The following is a 19,094-nucleotide window of genomic DNA, read 5'->3' on the forward strand; positions in this document are numbered from 1 at the left end:
CTGGTACTGTTCCACTCAGAAAAATGGAACATTGAGGAGCTGGCACCCTTTTTTTTTTTATTTTTTGCCTGTTGGCTTATGTTGTCACAGTAAGTGAATAAAGACTTGGTTATTACTTTCAGTTTGGCTTGTTGTCCTAATTAACTGCCTCTACACAACAAAACTGGTACAGTAGTAGGGTGGTCATGTGAGCACAGTGCTGTTCTGGAAGAGTAGAAATCCTGAGGATCCCAGGGGGCACTGCCCACCAAGGACTGGACGCGATGAAGACTCACAAGTGACAGTGTGGCTGGTCTGTTAACGTAGGCAACATACAAGGACCTAATTCCTGGCCCTGATCTGGGAAGCAGTATAACATCCATTCCAGAGGAGATTGTTACCAAACTTTTGACCTTTTTTGACCCAAAAAAATTAAAAAAGCAGCCCAGGGATTGTGGGTCTCTGTGGCTACTGGTGCTGTCACACAGCCCTGTGGGGATCTTGCTGGCACCCTTCCATCAGGTTACCGAAGGGCTGCTCTTGAGAGGGGCCCCAACCCACAGGATGCCCTGAAGGCCCTCCAGCGGGCCACCAAGCTGCCCCTCTCCTGAGCCCCACTGGTCCACCTCTGCCATTTGAATTACCCCATGTCAGCAAACTTTCAGTTCACTGATCAGAGCCTGAGGCAGGATGACAACACTGCAGGCCAGCACAGACCAGTCATGGGCTGAAAGATCCACTCCCTTTGAGAGGCAGTTATTGGCCTTGGATGAGTGCGGTAGTAGGCTCACATGCAGAACTTCGTCACGTTGCTAAATAGGGCCAGCTCTGGGTCTCTAGTGAAGTGGAAATGGAAGTCATAGGAGCCCATCTGGAGTCTTGCAACTCCATGAAAAGGTCTCATGAGTACCCCTCCACCTAAGGAATAACACCAAAGGAGGCATTGCCTCCTCTGGCCCATTGGGGACCCAGACAGACCTCTAGGGCCACCCATGGGCCTGGTCACTAATGGCCCCTGTGGGTTAACTTGTAGGAATTGGGTGTGGCCCCTGTGCTGCAAGAGGAAACATAACCAATGAGCATATCATGCTTTTAGCTCAGTGTGGAAACTGAATTGTTCTCCACACCAGAGCAAGCAGGTGCACAATCAGTTGCCTCCTGGATCCACAGGAGTATGGCCCGTGGAGATTCAGATACCGTCCTAATGGGGTGGCAGGACATGGGCCGCCACTGTGGTGAGAAGACACAAAAACAGCATGAAAGAGCCGTCCCACTTGTCAGACCCTGGTCAAGGCTAAAACTACTGCCCCTAAACAGTTTCCTTCAAGTGCATGGGCTAGGGCATTCTCAGCAGATACAACAGGCTGGGCCCCTTTTGCCATCGATCGTGTTTCAGTGGATCTCAGTGATATCAGTTGACACTTTCTTTGGGTTTCGCCTAGCCATTTCCACGCATTCCAGACTCCAGCCACACTCTCCAGGCCCTGCAAGACCACATTTGTTTCCTTTTCAGGTTCCCTGAGAACACTGTATCTGATAACAGTTCTGGAATTTATGCTCAAGCTACCCATCCGTTGGCCCAGTCATGGGCATACAACAGACTCTCCGTGCTCCATATCACCCCTAATCTACAGGGGTACTTGAGCATTTTAATGAACATTTGAAGTATGGGCTTAATCAACTGATGGGAGGGGACAGGATTACCCCAGCCTGGACTATACATCTCGGGCCTGGGTCTCAATGCAGCCATTCCCCAATCAGGTACTTTGCCAGGTTATCTGTCCCCTTCCTTCAATTTGACAATTACTGACTCTATAGTCCCTGTGGGGGACCCTATAAAGGACTTCCATACCAACTCCTTCCCAAAGACTGAGATCAGTGGGAGATGAAAATGGCTATTAAACACCAAGGACTGGGAGATCGTAACCTCCTGCATTTGCCCCTGGGTGCAGAGTCTGAGTCTTTGCCTCAAGAGCAGTGATGTACAGTATGCACAGTAGAACTTTTATTAAACATGAGGGGAGCAAAGGCAGAAGATTTGGGTTTACCAACCTGGGGGATCGATTAAGGGTGTTATCCTTGGCTCAGGACAGACTGTGTCACAGCTGGACAGATGTGAGTGCTGTTGGACTGAAGAGCTCAGATACTGGACATGTGTTCTCTTTGTCTTTGTAGATTCAAGAATCTTAACTAAAATATCCCCATAAAGAACTTTTGTCACTCATTCAGTATAGATTAAATATAGGTCACTGTGCAAGGTACTAAGAGATGAAATAAGCATAATTATGGTTGGATAATATGTAAATACAATGTGTGGAAATTGATAAGAATCCTAAAGAGGACAAAGATGATGTGGAGAGATTGTTTCTAGCTGTGAGGAATTTAGGAAGGCATTATGGAGTAAGAAATGCTTTTAGCTGGATAGGATGTGAACACGAAAGAATGTAGAAAGTCAAATAAACATTGTGAATTTAACTGTGATAAATACCATGAGTTGATTGGGAATCATAGGATGCTTATATTTGAGTGGAAGGATAAGTTGGGGCCAGCACATGAGTACATGTAGCAATTTATACTTCTTTTTGTAGGTGGTGGAAGGGCACCTAGAAGGTGTCAAATAAGAGAAACATGATCAGATGATCAGAACCGTGTTTTAGGAAAATTCTTTGACTGTAAGCTCTTGTGTCAGGGGGTCCCCAAAAGCACTCCCAGGCTTGGTTATTGACGAGGAGCACTCAGAGGACTCAGCCTGTTGTGGAAGTCACAGTTATGATTTATTGCAGTGAAGGGGCACACGGCAAAACCAACAAAGGGAAAAGCCAATGTGGGTAAATTCCAGAGGAAACCAGGAACAAGTTCCAAGAGTCCTCTCCTACTAGAGTCACATAGGATGTGCTTAATTCCTCCATCAGGAGTTGGGACCACATGTTTGACATGTTCTCTACCAAGGAAGCTCATTAGAGACTCAGTGCTTAGGGATTCTTATTGGAGGATGATCATGTAAGGACCTTCCTGCCTAGTCTATACCAAAATTTCAGATCCTGGAAGGAAAGCAGATGTTCATCATAAAACCACTTTGTTTGCACAGTGTTGGAACAGTGAGCTATCTTATTAGGAAAAGGTGGAAACCCTCCTGAAATTCAAGTTCCCGGATACCAACCAAGGGCCAGTCTTGGAAGCAGACCTTTTTAAGGATAGCAGTGTCAGTTTAGCTATGCTAACTGTAATGCACAGGAGTAAATGGAATAGAGGGGCCAGGAGCTGAGGCCTCTATCTGTGTTTCTACCAAGTCCCACTTAATTTTTTTTATTTAATTTTTTTAAAGATTTTATTTCAGAGAGAGAGAGCATGAGCAGGGGGAGCTGCAGAGGGAGAGGGAGAAGTAAGACTCCCCGGCCGAGCAGGGACCCTGATGCGGGACTCAATCCCAGCACCCTGGGATCAGGACCTGAACCACCCAGGCGCCCCATTTTTTTTTTTTTTTTATTTTGTACTTCTGATGATCAGTTCTCTACTTTTTAAAAGATGTTTAATGGATAAGATTTAGAGGTCACTTAGTAAAAATTTTACATAAAAACTTGTTGAATTTGTTCCATGCTCCAGTATTATCAGCCCCACATATTGTAAAGTAGAAACAAACATACAATTAGAGATTTGTTTTCTCATGTTTGTTTTTTAGGTTTAAAGACAATCGGAAAGATGACATTTGGCTTGTAGATGTGAGTATGTAAATTTTTGTACTAATTAACTACCCCTGCCATTTTAAGAATTATTTTCTATTCTCCTCCACACATACATGGTAATATATGGTTAGTGTTTCTGTATATTATTCCGTTTTTGTCACGTAGTGTTATGTAGGTTATTATATTAAAATGAACCTCAGAGCCTTAAGGTTCCTGGCAGGGAAACCTGTTTTTGCTGAAATTCTGAAGAGGTCGACATATGGATTATGTCTGAGGGCGACTGTGGTATGATTTTACTACAAAATTCACTCTTCTTTTTTTCCTGTTATGCAAAAAATTATTTGTGTTATTATCACTTGACAGTAAAAATCTTATATTCATCTTAATGGGGAACAAAATCAGATTTTCATCTTACTTCCTTTTTTCACTTTCAAGTTTAGAATGTATTTAAACCTCATGTTGTTTGGGATTCCTTTTACCTTGTCTCAGTAAAAATGTTGTAGAGTGGCAGCAAAAGAGATGGAATGAGAATAGCAGAGTTGACAGTTGCTGAAGCCAAACGATGGAGCATGAGAGTCCATTGTTTAATTCTTCCTCTCTCCTTTTGTGCGTGTTTGAATATTTCCATAATATAATGTTAAAAAAATAGATAAATCTTATTTCATGAAAGTACAACAAGCAGTTTGTTACACCATTTTACTAGAGGAACCTATTTCCACCTCAGCCCTCTGGTGATCCTGAAGAAAAAGGAACTGTGGTTTTAGTTTAATCAACCTGACTTGTCGCTATGCCAAGCCAGTCATCTTAGTGAACCCCCTTGTCTACCAGCAGTTATGCTTAAAGTAGCAAAGGTACCTACTGTGTTGGGGTTTTTGTAATAGAAATAGACTGATGTTCATCATGAACGCTTAAGAGGTGTGTGTGTGTGTGATGTATGTGTATTCATTTTATATATGACATAGACTGACTTTGAAGCAAAGCTGTTTTTATTGTAAATTATCTGTTTTAAATAGGAATAAGTAGTCATTTTAAATGAACTTAAGGTAATATCAGTGTTGAGGTATATGCTAGGAGTTAAACTAATTAGATTTGTGGTGTATGTGTTTTGCCTTTTATTATGTAACTACTTCAGAAATTATATTTAGACTTTTTATCTGAAATGAACTCATCAGATCACTTAGTCTAAGAGAGTTTTTAAAAATTAAGATTGATATACACAATAGCACAATATTTTAGTGGTTGTCTTTTCTTTTTCCCCAATAAGTTTTATGCACCATGGTGTGGCCATTGTAAAAAACTGGAACCGATTTGGAATGAAGTTGGTCTTGAGATGAAAAGTATTGGTTCTCCAGTTAAAGTTGGGAAGATGGATGCTACCTCCTATTCCAGTAAGCATTTACTCAGTTTATTATTTTACTGTTCTCATAGTGAAAATGGTTTACTTAACATGAAGCAGTATTCAAGGTAGGAGGAAGAAATACTTATTTTTTGTTCAGGTAAATTAAGGTTATCTTAATAATTAAAGATTGTGTACTTTATGCGTTAAGTGATTTAGCCATCAAATGCGTAATATGCAGTGTATGTTAATCTTCTGCCTAACATGTATGCATAAGCCATTGTTCCTACTTTGAGCCTCCTTGGGAGATATGCTGTTTACCTGAGGCAACTACAGAAATTTGAGTGTCAAACAGTTGATGCTGCTGTGTGAATTCAGAATGAGAGTTGTTGTCTGAGTAGCCAGAGATGATGTGGTAGAGAAGGAGATGGAGACCTACAAGATGAGTTAAGATAGAAAAGATACAAGGGAGGACCAGGAAAGTATTCACATTAGAGAGAATATTACAGCAAAACCTTAGAGTTGAAAATGAGAATAGGATGTCCTGAAGCAGAGGTTGGCAAACCAAAGCCTGTGGACAGAATCTGGCCCACTGCCCATTTTTGTAAATGGAGATATACCTGCACACATTCTCACTCATTTGTTTACTGTTGTCTGTGCCTGTTTTCATGTTCCACTGGAGGAGTTGAGGAGTTTCAACAGAGTCTGTTTTCCCCACAGTGCCTAAGATATTTGTTATCTGACCTTTTCCAGGAAAGTTTACCAATGCCTATCTTAAAGGATTTGAGAAAAGAAGAATTTAAGTTTAGAGAAGTATGAAGTATCATAGAAATTTGGAAAGAGCATGGCTTCAGAAAGCAGACCTGATTTCAAATCCTGCTTCTGCCTGCTACTTTTGCCATGTAAAATGGGGAAAGTTTCTTAACATGTCTTAAGTTTTGATGTCTACATTGGTAAATATTTAATTGTCATGTGGCTTTCGTTGGTTTTTTTGAGATTTGAATGATGTAGCACATGTCAAGTGCCTTATAGTATTCGATACATGTAGGTTCCCTTTTCCTTTAATCAATGAAGAAAGTGGAATTGTGTAATATACATTTCTTTTTAGGAAATCAGGATTATACTCAGGATACAGCTTTGGAAAAGGACAGGCCTATGGGGTTTTTTTGTTTGTTTTTATTTTGTTTTTGTATTTTAAAGATTTTATTTATTTATATGTTAGAGAGAGCATGCACACAAGCAGGGGGAGTGGGAGAGGGAGAAGCAGGCTCCCTGCTAAGCAAGGAGCCTGACACGGGGCTCGATCCCAGGATGCTGGGATCATGACCTGAGCCAAAGGCAGATGTTTAACGAACTGAGCCATCCAGGTGTCCCAGGATAGACCTATGTTTTAATCCCAGATTTCCCATGTGCCTACTTCTGGGGCTTTGAGAAAGACCTTAACCTCTCAATTTTAGTTTCTATGTCTGTAAGTGGGAGAGTAATAATCCTGAAGGTTGTGAGGATTGTATTAACATTTCATATTCAAAATCCCTTGCACAGTGGCTAGCGCACATAAGATGAAATATAAGACCAGATTTTAGAGGTCTGTCACGTCATGGTGTTTTAGATTTTATCAGTTGTCAATTGAGAAGTAATGGACATTTTTGAGAAGCAGTTGACTTGATAAAAATGTTTTTGGCAGCAACATGTACGATGCAAAAAAAAGCAATTAGAGACAAGAAAATCATGTAGGTCAGTTTTTGTATGCATCTTGGTGTAGGATGCTGAAAGCCCAGACTTGGTAATGACAGTGGAGTGAAGAGGACATAGTAGTCCTCACAGACATCTTCAAGGATGAAATCACAGCCGTGATAGACTGGCTCTGTAGTATAAAGAAAAACAATCAAAAGTAATAGTATAAGACTTTTAGCATAGTTACTGAACTACACTACTACAGGTTATATGGAAAAGAGTAATTAATTTTCTGTGTGTTTCCATGTTAGCAGCTGCTGTGAATTTATGGTACTTGGCTTACTGATGTTTGGGAACAGGGAACTAGAGAGCAGTTACCTGTGAGGCTGGAATTACAGTCAAACAAATAAGTTGTTAAAACTTTGAGAGGAGACCAGAGCAATGGCAGGAATTACTGTAGACAGAGATTGATTTCTTGAAATAAGCTTTTAACAATGTTTGAGAAATTATTGCTTTCAACTGTTGCTCCTGAAAGTAAGCTCTCGTGTCTAGGAAATCTTGTGTCAGTTGTGTGTTGATTAGACCTGCGTGTACCTGTGTTCATTCACATTGTCAACTGTATTCACCTCAGTGTGTTTACTAACTAGCGTATTAGTCTCTAGAGATTAAAGGAAGACCAGAACAAATCCTTCTTGTCCAGGAAATGCTTGGTCCAATAGAAGGAGAAATACGAATAAACCAACAGGTAGAATAAAGTCTCAAACATAGCAAATTCTTGTGATCATTTGAGTCATTTAATGGAGTCATAAAGTAAAATAATGTATAAAGGCGTGTGGGTATATAAAAATAAATAATCAGTAAAAAAAAAAATAGTACCTACAAATCCAGCAAAAGCTTTAATGGTAAGCTACTCATGTGATGCTACAGTGATAATAACGGTTTACATTAAGTCAATTCTTTTTATAGTATCTAATTCATTAGCTTACTATTCTGTATGTACTAAGTGCCTGTGTGTGTCACTATTAAGTGACACTATGTTTAGGGGAAAAATAGCTAAGACTTCTTTCTGAGTAGCTTAGAAAAGAAAATGCTTTAAATGTTGTGATTAAAATGCAATGTTCTTAAAGGTGTTAAGACTTCATATATGGTTTGTAGCTTTTTAGGTACTTTACGATGGGACTCTTTTTCATCCCGTTATTCATAATCCATTAAGAGGTTTAAATTTTTGCCTCTGATCTGTGACTGTTACAGATTTATTGTTCATTTAGCATCGTGTTATGTATTATGTTGAATTAAAAGGAAGAAACCTCTGTAGAGCATGCAGAGCACATTATCTCAAGCAAACCATCTAGCTTTGGGAAAAGGGATAGGGGAGCTGGTATATGAGGATGATCCTCTGCCAAGTACTGTGATGGGTGCTTCCTATACTTTATGTCCTTTACTCCTTGGATGTGCGCTGCTAAACCCTCCACCCCCTTTCCCAAGCTACATGTAATGTTTGCTTGTAAATCTTTGTGACTATTTGCATCATACAAGCATAGCCTATTGAAAAATCATTCTTTTGTCAAAAAGTTGTAGAGTCAGTATTCATTCAGCGGGTATCTCATGAGCCCTTAACTATACGCCAGAATGTACCAGGCACATTCTAGGCATCATGATGCATCAGTGACCAAAACAGACAATAATTTCTGCTCTCATGGAGATTGTGTTCTAGAGGGGAGAGACACACAATAAAAACATAAGTAAATTGTTACGTTACTTAGTGTTTGATGTCAGCGACGGATGCATTTTCTACTTTACTATAGAATCAAGGAGATGTTTTATGTGCTTATGGAGAAAAATATTACTTTCCTAGTATTTTTTTTAAAAAAAGGCGTATTTAAAAACTACTGTCTGGAGATTGTACAAATAAATTTTGGGCATATAATTCTTAAAGTTTTTTAAATACCTCAAGGCAGCTCCATTACAGGTGTTTTAGTAGAAAAAGGTAAAGAAATTGAATTATTTTCTCAAACTAGCTGTCAACATTATTCTATGTCTAACTGTAAATACTGAAGGCTTGGCTGTTTCCTGTGTATTTCATCCATCTCCATAGGTCACTTTTCAGGCATTTGCAGCATCAGTGTATCTCAGCATTTAGTCTGCAGACCACCTGCATTAGGATTACCTGGGCTGTTCAATGTAAATTTAGACTCTGAAGACCAACATCAGCCCTACCCAATGAAAGTCTTTGAGACTGGGTCATGAGAATCTGTATTTTTAACGTGGACTTCAGGTAATTCTGCTGCACGTCTAAGTTGGAGAACCATAGAATAAAGTATTATTCCGGTGAATAGTTATTTATACGATTGGGCTTGAGGTGGGATAGGATTATTCAGTGATCAAGTATAAGAAATCTCTTGAGTATTTGAGGTCGTGTAAGTGCAGAGATTGGAAGTGCATGCCATCAGTCGTGTAAGTGCAGAGATTGGAAGTGCATGCCATCACACTCAGTCCAACACATCTCTGTGTACAGAATTCTTGAACCAGAGAAATTTGAACTCTCATGAATTATCCTGTGTGTTTGGAATTGGATCAAGATTTTCTTGATGCATGGTTTTAACTGATAATGCTGTAATCAGCATAAAAAAAACCTGTATAAATGTAGATATTTTAGCCTCTCTTTCTGTACATAATCCCTTCCAAAATCAGGTACCAGAATTGTTTCTCATTTGTAAAATATGTTATGATGCTACGTGTAATGGTGTACTGATTTCTGTTTTGAAACCACTGAAATCCTGTTTATTCCTCAACATAAGTGTGATACTTACTTTATGTTAAAGGTCATAACTTCTCGTTGATGTGTAAACTTGGAATGACATTTGGCCAATAACATTCTAATTTCTTGCTCACAGATTATATTGGCAGATTAGTTTTATCTTTCTTTCTAAATTATAAGCTCTTTTTGGTCAGTGATTATATCTCAGCGTTGCTCAGTCTTGGCACTAAGGATATTTTGGGCCAAATAATCCTTTGTTTGGGGGGAAGGGTTGCTGTGCATTGTAGGATATTTAGCAACATCCCTGATCTCCACCCACTAGATACCAGTAACAACCTTCTGCCCATCCCACTGTCCCCCAAAGTTATGGCAACCAAAAATGTCTCTAGACATTGCCCAGTGTCTCCTGGAGGGCACAATCTACCCCAATTGAGAACAACTGCTGTATTTTACATCCTCTTCCTGTTAGACACATAGTAACACTCAGTAAATACTAAGAACAATAGTATTTTGAGCTGAAAAGGACTTCACATTAATTACAGCTCCTCCTCCTTCCCCCTGCCCATTGTGCAGATGAAGAAACAGCAGGTAGTTAGCAGTGAAATGACTGAGTAATTTCAAACACCAAAGTTAGAGGTAGAATTAGGACCAGAGTCTGAGATCACGTGATTCACATCCAAGCCTAGCTGTACCATCAAGTTGTTATCATTTCAAGGAGAAAACAGGAAATAAGGGCCTCATTTTATGAGCATTTAAAATTACGAAATTTCATGTTACAAATGCATTCTTGAATTTGTGAAGGAATTGATCTCAGGTTTCTATGCAAACCATTGTTTTCTTTTTTTTTTTTTAAAGATTTTATTTATTTATTTGAGAGAGAGAGCACATGAGAGGGGGGAGGGTCAGAGGGAGAAGCAGACTCCCTGCCGAGCAGGGAGCCCGATGCAGGACTCGATCCAGGGACTCCAGGATCATGACCTGAGCCGAAGGCAGTCGCTTAACCAACTGAGCCACCCAGGCGCCCCAAACCATTGTTTTCTAATATGAAAAAATAAAGAACTAAAAGTTAAAGTCAGACTTAAGCTTCATTCATAGTCCTGCTACCTTGTCAGTGCTTGCATTCAAACAAGTTACCAAGTCTTTCTAAGTATCAGTTTCTTTACCTGAAAAGTAATAATAGTATCCTTCTCCTGCTCACAGAATTGTCTGGAGGTATAGTTGAAGGTCTGTTAAAGTCAGCTATGAAATACTTTACATGTGATAGTTCTTATTATACATACACTGATGTGTCTGCAGCTTACTACTTAACAGTGAGATCAGGATCAGAAATAGAAAGGAATTGGACCTAGCATTTGAGGATCTCTGTGTGCCAAGCTCTCTCTCAGATTCTTTTCCACATGTTTTCTCATTTTAAAATCCTGCCCATAAGCTGAAGAAAATGAGTGCTGTCCTCAGAAGGGAAAGAGCTGCCTAGATGATAAATGAGAAGTTGGAATTCTAACCTACGTCATTTTACGTCTATAACCCATGCTTTGCTTGTGTGCTTATATATATGTTTGTGTGTGTGTGTGTGTGTGTGTATAACTGTTTTCCTAGGGAAACCTAAATGTAAGGTTTTAGGAGTCACCGCCAGTTGAAATTCTATCAAAAATGAAGTTTAATGCTCAAGGAGTCAAGGTATAATAGAGTGGGTGGTATTATATATCTCCATCTTAGAGATATCCTGTGGCGTTAAATGTGGAGCTGGGATTTTTTTCTCTGAAACCTGTTTTGAGAACCACCACTGTATTTTCTCATTGATTGCATATTTTCTTTATTTGATTTGTTTATAAAAAAACTTTACAATAAATTAAACAAAGAACTGATAGATATGCCTCCCCCCTCCCCCCGTCAATTATATTAGTCTTAGTTGAAGGTAATTAAGGGCTGATGTTTTCGTGCCTCCTTAATTTGGGAAGGGGGCATTAAGAACATCTTTTACTCACATAATCCCCCCAAATCATTTTTATATTTTTACTCAGAAGTCAATCTCAATAACCACAGTGTGCAATTAGAGTCTGTTGGACAGAATTAAATCCTACATTACAGATGGGCACAAATAAATTATATAATTGGTTTAAGTTCACATAGCTATTCAGAGGCAGGACCTTTATCTTCGGAACCTGAGTTATTTTTGTTACCTCTACTGTTTGTGTTGCTTCTAATAAAAACCAGTGTTGATCAGTGTCCAGAACCTTCCAGTCACTTTTCTCTATATGTTTAAGGGAGAAACTTTATTGATGACGAAGGAAAGCTAAGAGATTTTGACTATTAATTTTGCCACAAATTCACTTTGTCATCATTCTTGTGTAGTGGGAGGTGCTAAGAAACCAGAGTAATGATTACTAAAGTGATTGGTAAACCAGAACTCACGTAGAGTAGTGTCCTTATACCCAACTATGGTAAAATGTCCTCAAAGTAAATAAAATTAACAAAGGGAGAGATCGTAGGAACAAATACATTATAGTTTACTTAAACTGGTATCTGTGTAAATATATTGTATATTGTCTCTTAACTGAGATGGTTTCATTTCTTTGCTGTTCTAGTTGCCTTGAATTTGTAAAGTAGGAAGGTATATTTGCAGTAGTGATTTCTGTACCTCTTAAAGTCCTAATTCTCTATTTGATTGTTTTTGTTTCTTCTTTCCCTCAAAAAAGATGCCACTGTAGCAACTGTATCTCATTTTAATTAACATGAGGACTTCAGAATAATCTTTGAAAATAACTAGAATTTTTCTAGGTTATTACAAAAGCAGAAACTTCTAAAACAAGTAGATAAAGTTGCTTTTAGATCATGTATTGACTGCAGAAATTAAGTAATTTTGCAAATACAATTTATCTTTTTAAAATTAAAATAGAATGCAATTCTTTTAAGACTCAGAAAACACTAAAGGAAAGGATGGGCTTTGCTTTTTATGTTGTTGTTTTTTATTTATTTATTTATTTATTTTTACTTATTTTTGCGGAACCAATGAGACCTAGAAAAAAAATATTTGTCCTGGAAAATGAAATCAAATGACAAGTGAGACTTTATATATATATATATATTTTTTTTAAACAAGAATATCTTAAAATAAGTACTTCAGGGATAAAATTTTAACTATTCTTTTGGCATTTATTTCTTAGTCGTAGTGTTTTGTGTGGCCATAGGTTGGATTATTAAGTAATTGTTTTGTATGAGAATGTCATGTTTTTTCTTTTTTGTATGTGAATTTATATTCTTTTTTAAGGCTTGAAAACAACACATCTTTATGGGTTTGTATAAATATATATATTTTTTTAAGTAAAAGGCTCATTTACTACCTAGTTTCTCATTTTTAAAAAAAATTTAGAATTATTTATTCTTTTTCTTATCAAGGCATTGCTTCAGAGTTTGGAGTTCGAGGTTATCCAACAATTAAGCTGTAAGTTGAGTGTTGTATGTTTATATGTGTATTTTTATTAGTTCACTCTACTTACGTTTTATTACATTAATTTCTAGTAGCATCCTTGGAGGATTGCAGATTTGGGTTCAGTAATTCTTTCTAGGTGCAGTATGTGATCAAAGGAGAGGGACTGCATCTTCCTGCTTTTCTTGGTATTTAAGTGAGTGTGTTGTTTACGGCTAATTCACTAAATGCGCTCTGAGTGCTCACTGCGTGGCAGGCATCCTGCCGGACAAGATGTACAGCTGTAAAGTATGAAAGGTCTTTTACCCTTGAGGAGCTCAAGAGTGTATTCTGCTGTATCATGTGAATCCTGTCTCCTAACAAATTTTACTTTTCTATAATTGAAATAGACTTATTTCATTAGTCTAATCTGCAAGTGTTGGCAAAGTCTAATATAAAGCGTATATAAGTTGGGAGAAATGGTGTGCTCATTCTAAAGGATTTATTTCATAATCATAATTTTATTGAGTTTTCTCTTGAGTTTCATCCTTATTTTGATAATGTGCGAGTTGAGGAATTATTTTGAAACTTATTTTTATAATTGAGTTTTATTTCAGTGTTTTAAAATCTCAAATTTCAAAATTTGACTAATTTTAATTCTTTATTTCTTGGGTTTTGTGTTGACTTCCCTCCTTCCCTACTTTTAAAAAATCTTGTTAAGCCTCTTTTACTTGTGTTAAGTAAATTATCCTTTCTGTTCTTTTTTGTTTGATTTTAGATGTTCTATTGTCCTTTCACATTTTTTTTTTTAAATCTCAGTTGGATTAAAAAAATAAATAAATAAATAAAAATAAATCTCAGTTGGATACATCATTGACAGGCTTTTTGAAAATTATCTTAATTTTATAGAATAGGTGTTTTATGCCTTGTTCTACTCTATAATCTTGGAGCATCTTTCAAGTTCCTATGATGTTGTGTTGCTTAAAATTTGTTTTCCCTCTACCAAAATACTATGAATTCCCTCTCATTTTTTAAACTAGAGAAGATAGTGAGAATTATGCTTTGATAAGCTCTTGACCATGAATGTGCAGATTATGCACTTTTCAGAAGCATAGATACAATGCAACTATTAGATACAAAGTAAACTATTTTCATGTAATTTTAATAAAATACAGACTTTTTCTTTATATTTTGAGTTGTTGGTCCCCTGTAGCCAGTTGCCTACTGTATTTCACATGGTTATGCTACTTCTGAAACAAGTCTGCATTTACTATTTTATTTTATTTATTTATTTATTTATTTATTTATTTTTAAGATTTTATTTATTTATTCGACAGAGAGCACAAGTAGGCAGAGAGGCAGGCAGAGGGAGAGGGAGAAGCAGACTCTCCACTGAGCAGGGAGGCCGACGCGGGGCTCGATCCCAGGACTCTGGGATCATGACCTGAGCCGAGGGCAGCCGCTTAACCGACTGAGCCACCCAGGCGCCCTGCATTTACTATTTTATATACTATAATTTTATATAACAATACTGATTAGCATTGACTATTAAAACAGTTGAAATAATCTAAGCTTCTGTCCTTTTTTTTTTTCTTTTTAAGATTAAAGGGGGACTTGGCATATAATTACAGAGGACCACGAACTAAAGATGATATTATTGAGTTTGCTCACAGAGTGTCTGGGTAAGTTTTTTTTGGGAAAGGCTTTTACTATGTAATTACTAATATTTTATAGTAGCAATGTCCACAGTAGTCAAAATATGGAAAGAGCCCAGATGTCCATCAACAGATGAATGGGTAAAGAAGAGGTGGTGTATGTATATATATATATATATATACCATCGAATGTTAGTCAGCCATTAAAACGAATGAAATCTTGCCATTTGGAACCACATGGATGGAACTAGAGAATATTATGTTAAGTGAAATAAGTCAGTCAGAGAAAGACAAATACCATTTTCACTCATATGTGGAATTTAAGAAATAAAACAGATGGGAAGAAAAAAAGTAAGATAAAAACAGAGAGGGAGGCAAACCATAAGAGACTCTTAACTCTGGGAAACAAACTGAGGATTGCTGGAGGGTAGGTGGGTGGGGGATGGGATAACTGGGTGATGGGCATTAAGGAGGGCATGTGATGTAATGAGCATTGGGTGTTATATGCAACTGATGAATCACTGAATTCTACTCCCAAAACTAATAATATACTATATGTTATCTTAATTGAATTTAAATAATTTTTTTTTAAAAAGATACTAATATTTTAAAATTAAATGCAATTTTGGGGCACCTGGGAGGCACAGTCGGTTAAGCATCCGACTCTTGATTTTGGCTCAGGTCATGATCTTTGGGTCGTGAAATCAAGCCCCACGTTGGGCTCCGTGCTGAGCGTGGAGCCTGTTTAAGATTCTCTCTCCCTCCCTCCACTCCTCCCCACCGTGCATGCACACTCTCGCTCTAAAAAAATAAATAAAGATAAAGCTAAATGTATTTTAATAGACCATATTGAACCCACATTTTTTTAGGGACTTGCCCTAAATAACATCTCTGTTCATTAATGACAAAAGGTAGGCGTATGTATCATATGCAAAGAGATACTTTAAAGAAACAAAAGGAACTGTGACTTCTATTATATTTGTTAACCTCAAATTAAATTCATTTCATTTGTAGAAAAAAAAATTTCCCCAGTGGATTTTTTTATTTTTTATTTTTTTAAAGATTTTATTTATTTATTTGACAGACAGAGAGATAGCACAAGCAGGGGGAGCAGCAGAGGGAGAGGGAGAAGCAAACTCTCCGCTGAGCAGGCAGCCCAATGTGGGGTTCAATCCCAGGACCCCAGGATCATGACCTGAGCTAAAGGCAGATGCTTAACCCACTAAGCTACCCAGGCGCCCCTGCCAGTGGATTTTTTAATGCATTTTCAGAATTTGATTACTTCTAATAACCTTGTGAATTGTAGTTTTATTTTACTATAAATTTGCTTTTATACTGCTTCATTTATGTCAACTTATTTTTCCTGTTACTTAATTTCAGAGTTTTTAAAAGAGACCCCACAATATTATTGTTCTGAATAGAGTTGGGCTTTAATCCCTGGCCTGTGATACTGGAAAATTCTTTTTAGATACAGCTGAAATATTTTCCTTGATCTGTCACATGCTGCTTTATGCCAGCTGTGGGTATTACTACACATTGCTTAGGATGTGACATAACTAGAATCCAGATACTTATTTGAGTTACAGATCGCTGAGATTTTACTGCTAAGGAAACAATTTCTTCCATAAACTTTTCCTGTTGGTTTGAATGTGGTGATTTCATTTTTTAATCTACATCTATCTTGCTGGGATTTAAAGAAAGTTGGTGCTTATAATTATTCAGTGCAATTATGTGGAACTTATTAAAGAGAACATTTATCAAGGTAGGTTAACCTATATTGACTTTGAAAGTATAAGCACTTTCTTGTGAGTTTGACAGGATACACTGATAGCTTTAAATAGCTTTAAAGTAAATTGAAATATCGCAGTGGATTTGTTGAGTGGCATGGCACTGTATGGTTTGAATTATTTGAGAAAAGGCAGAATTAGGAATGATCTTTATTCAAGTTGCAAAGCTTATTAATACAATGTTTACTTATTTTCTCATCAATTGCGTATTTCATTTTCTTTATTTGCCTTCTGAATAAATTGTGAGTTAAGTTTATATTATATGAGGGGATTGCTAGTGGGATGTACTTCATTCCCTGTGATTAGATGGTCTTTATGTTTTGGCAATTTTTTAGAGTTTTACTTTAAGCTTAAGATGGACTTCTGATGTAACTAAAGGTGACTCTGTTGCAAATGAAATTTCATGACTCAGTTCTGGGGTTGCATCACTTAGCGGTTAATTACTGAAATATGAAAATAGAGGCTAGAGTGGAGTGATTCAATGCATCTAAGGAATTGTGCCTTTTGAAAATATGTTTGCCTTTGCAAACTCTGTATTTATTCTTTTTGCAAATTTAGTGGATTAAAAATCTGATAGTATAAACCATGTCTCTTTTTTAGCTTTTAGTAATATTTTGCAAGTGATATGTTTTATAATAACCTTTGATGTAATTTATTTCTCAGTGTATTTGGCTTTGAAATATGCTTGCATAGTAAAAGTCTTTGTAGAGTTTTGTTTTCTTTTTATGAGGTTCTTAGGTACTATTATGACTACCGCTTTCCATTGTATTTTTTCTGAAAAGAATAACATACTTATGAAACATTTAGATTTTAACCTCTATAGGGTATTTTAAAGCTAGCATTTAAATGGACATAAATCTTAGCATAGTATTATAATTTCCTGGGATAGGATTTTCACAGTGTGTTGGTGTGAATGATCTTAGGAAGGGAAAAAATAATTCTCATGTGGATCCTTTTGTTTATAGCTGAGGACTAACTGGATTATAGTTCTGTTCTTGCCTATCAAAATACTGGCTAAGATGGTACTCTCTAAAGGGATGTATTTTAAACTTATTTTTTAAATTGATAGATTAAATTGTGGGTACTTTGTTTTCATTATGTGAGTACAATAGTGGTCATGGGCTAAAGTTTTATTAGATTTATGTAGATTGGGTGATTACTTAAAATGCAGTTAATACAACATTAAAACTTTGTAACTTTAGACATAAATTATGTACTGTCTTTAGTTCCAATGCAAGTTTGTTTTATGTTTGTTTTGTTTTCAAACAGGGCTCTAATTCGGCCACTTCCAAGTCAGCAAATGTTTGAACATATGCAAAAGAGACATCGTGTATTTTTTGTTTACATAGGTGGAGAGTCGCCTTTGAAGGTATCAAATGATTTTATTTTTTAAATTCACAAATACAAATGTATTGTAATTTAATTTTCAGGATAGCCAAAACTTTGACCCAAAACTCAAAATTATTTCACTCTTACTGGAAATATTTTAGTTCAATCTAAGTATTTTTCTAATGAAAACACTTTCTTATATGCCCTCTATTGTGTTTGCCTTCATGAAACAGAAATAATAAAAAGATGTTGCTTGCCCTGGTTATTCAAATTTTGTGTTACTTTTTGGCATTTTTGTCTCTTTGAGACTGCAGAGTGCAATTTGAATGTAAACTTTTTGAAGATGTGTGTGTGTGTGCGTGTGCACGTTTATATGTGTGCATATATGCACAGATCTCTCCTGTAATTATTAAATTAATAAATATGAATCAAGCTTATATTATACTTAACTTTATTTAGAGGAGTATGAAACCATTGGGTTATGGTGGTCTTTTTGCTTTAGAAACAATGTATTTCATTTGCTGCTTATATTCTATCATCTTTTCACGTAAAAACACTGACGGCTTCAAATTGGGATGATACTGCTGGGGATGATGCTGCCTGCTCTCAATGTGTAATGAGGGATGAATTCTGATCTTAAGATTTAAAAGTCACCTCTTTCCTATTTGTATCTTCACAGGAGAAATACATAGATGCTGCTTCAGAATTAATTGTATATACATACTTCTTTTCTGCCTCAGAAGAAGTGGTTCCTGAGGTAATGCTTAAAAATGGATTTTAATGACTTAATTTCATTTTTTAAATTACTTGACTTTATTTATCAGATTTATTTACTTTCATATGTGTAGAAACAGTAAACATGTTAACTCTTTACTGCTGATACTAGATTGTTAATAAGCAAATACCACTGGATTCATAGCATTTAGAGACTATGTTTATTATGTTGATGCTTTTTTTTCTCTTCAAAGTGATAGCAGTAGTAAGAAGTGATAGCTCAAACTGCTAAATTGGTTTAAAAATAATGGAGTGATTAACATATTTATATATATTGATTCACAGCTGCTTCTTACCTGATCATTTGCCGTGCACTGTATTAAGGCCTGGATAGTTGATGACAAGCAAGATCATCAGGGTTGTGAGAGGGTGGAGCCTACATTCTCATGGGTAGAGAAAGTGTACTAAATTTTAGTGTTGCAGGTAACATCTTTTGGGTCCTCAGCCTGAGATGGTCATCTTCAGTAAACAAATATGTAAACAGGATATAACTACTATGAAAAAAGTAAAAGAGCATTGTGATAGTAGGGACATAAGGGTGGGATGGCTGCTCTGGATTGGTGATTAAGAAATGTCTGAGAAGAAAATATTTGAACTGGGACATACATGATGTGAAGGAGCCATGCAAGATCTATGTCCAGAATAAACTAGAAACAGGGAACAGATAATTACAAATGCCCAAGATAAGAACACTGCTGGCATATTTGAGAAAT

General features: G+C 36.8%; 1 protein-coding gene across 2 annotated transcripts in view; it reads left to right on the top strand.

Moving 5' to 3' along the window:
* Positions 1–19,094, top strand: part of TMX3 (thioredoxin related transmembrane protein 3) — a 43,496-nt gene that overhangs the window by 2,102 nt on the left and 22,300 nt on the right. For both annotated transcript variants that reach the window (XR_014139556.1, XM_006727094.3), the window contains exons 3-8: positions 3,659–3,698; positions 4,927–5,050; positions 12,827–12,872; positions 14,438–14,518; positions 17,548–17,647; positions 18,287–18,364. Coding sequence is in view for 1 of the 2 variants with exons in the window: in XM_006727094.3 (XP_006727157.1) it covers positions 3,659–3,698; positions 4,927–5,050; positions 12,827–12,872; positions 14,438–14,518; positions 17,548–17,647; positions 18,287–18,364 (469 nt within the window). In the remaining variant the exon portion in view is untranslated. The remainder of the gene's footprint in view (positions 1–3,658; positions 3,699–4,926; positions 5,051–12,826; positions 12,873–14,437; positions 14,519–17,547; positions 17,648–18,286; positions 18,365–19,094) is intronic.

This window comes from Leptonychotes weddellii, chromosome 13, assembly GCF_054177405.1.
Source record: "Leptonychotes weddellii isolate Sample4059 chromosome 13, ASM5417740v2, whole genome shotgun sequence".
In the NCBI taxonomy this organism is placed as follows: domain Eukaryota; kingdom Metazoa; phylum Chordata; class Mammalia; order Carnivora; family Phocidae; genus Leptonychotes; species Leptonychotes weddellii.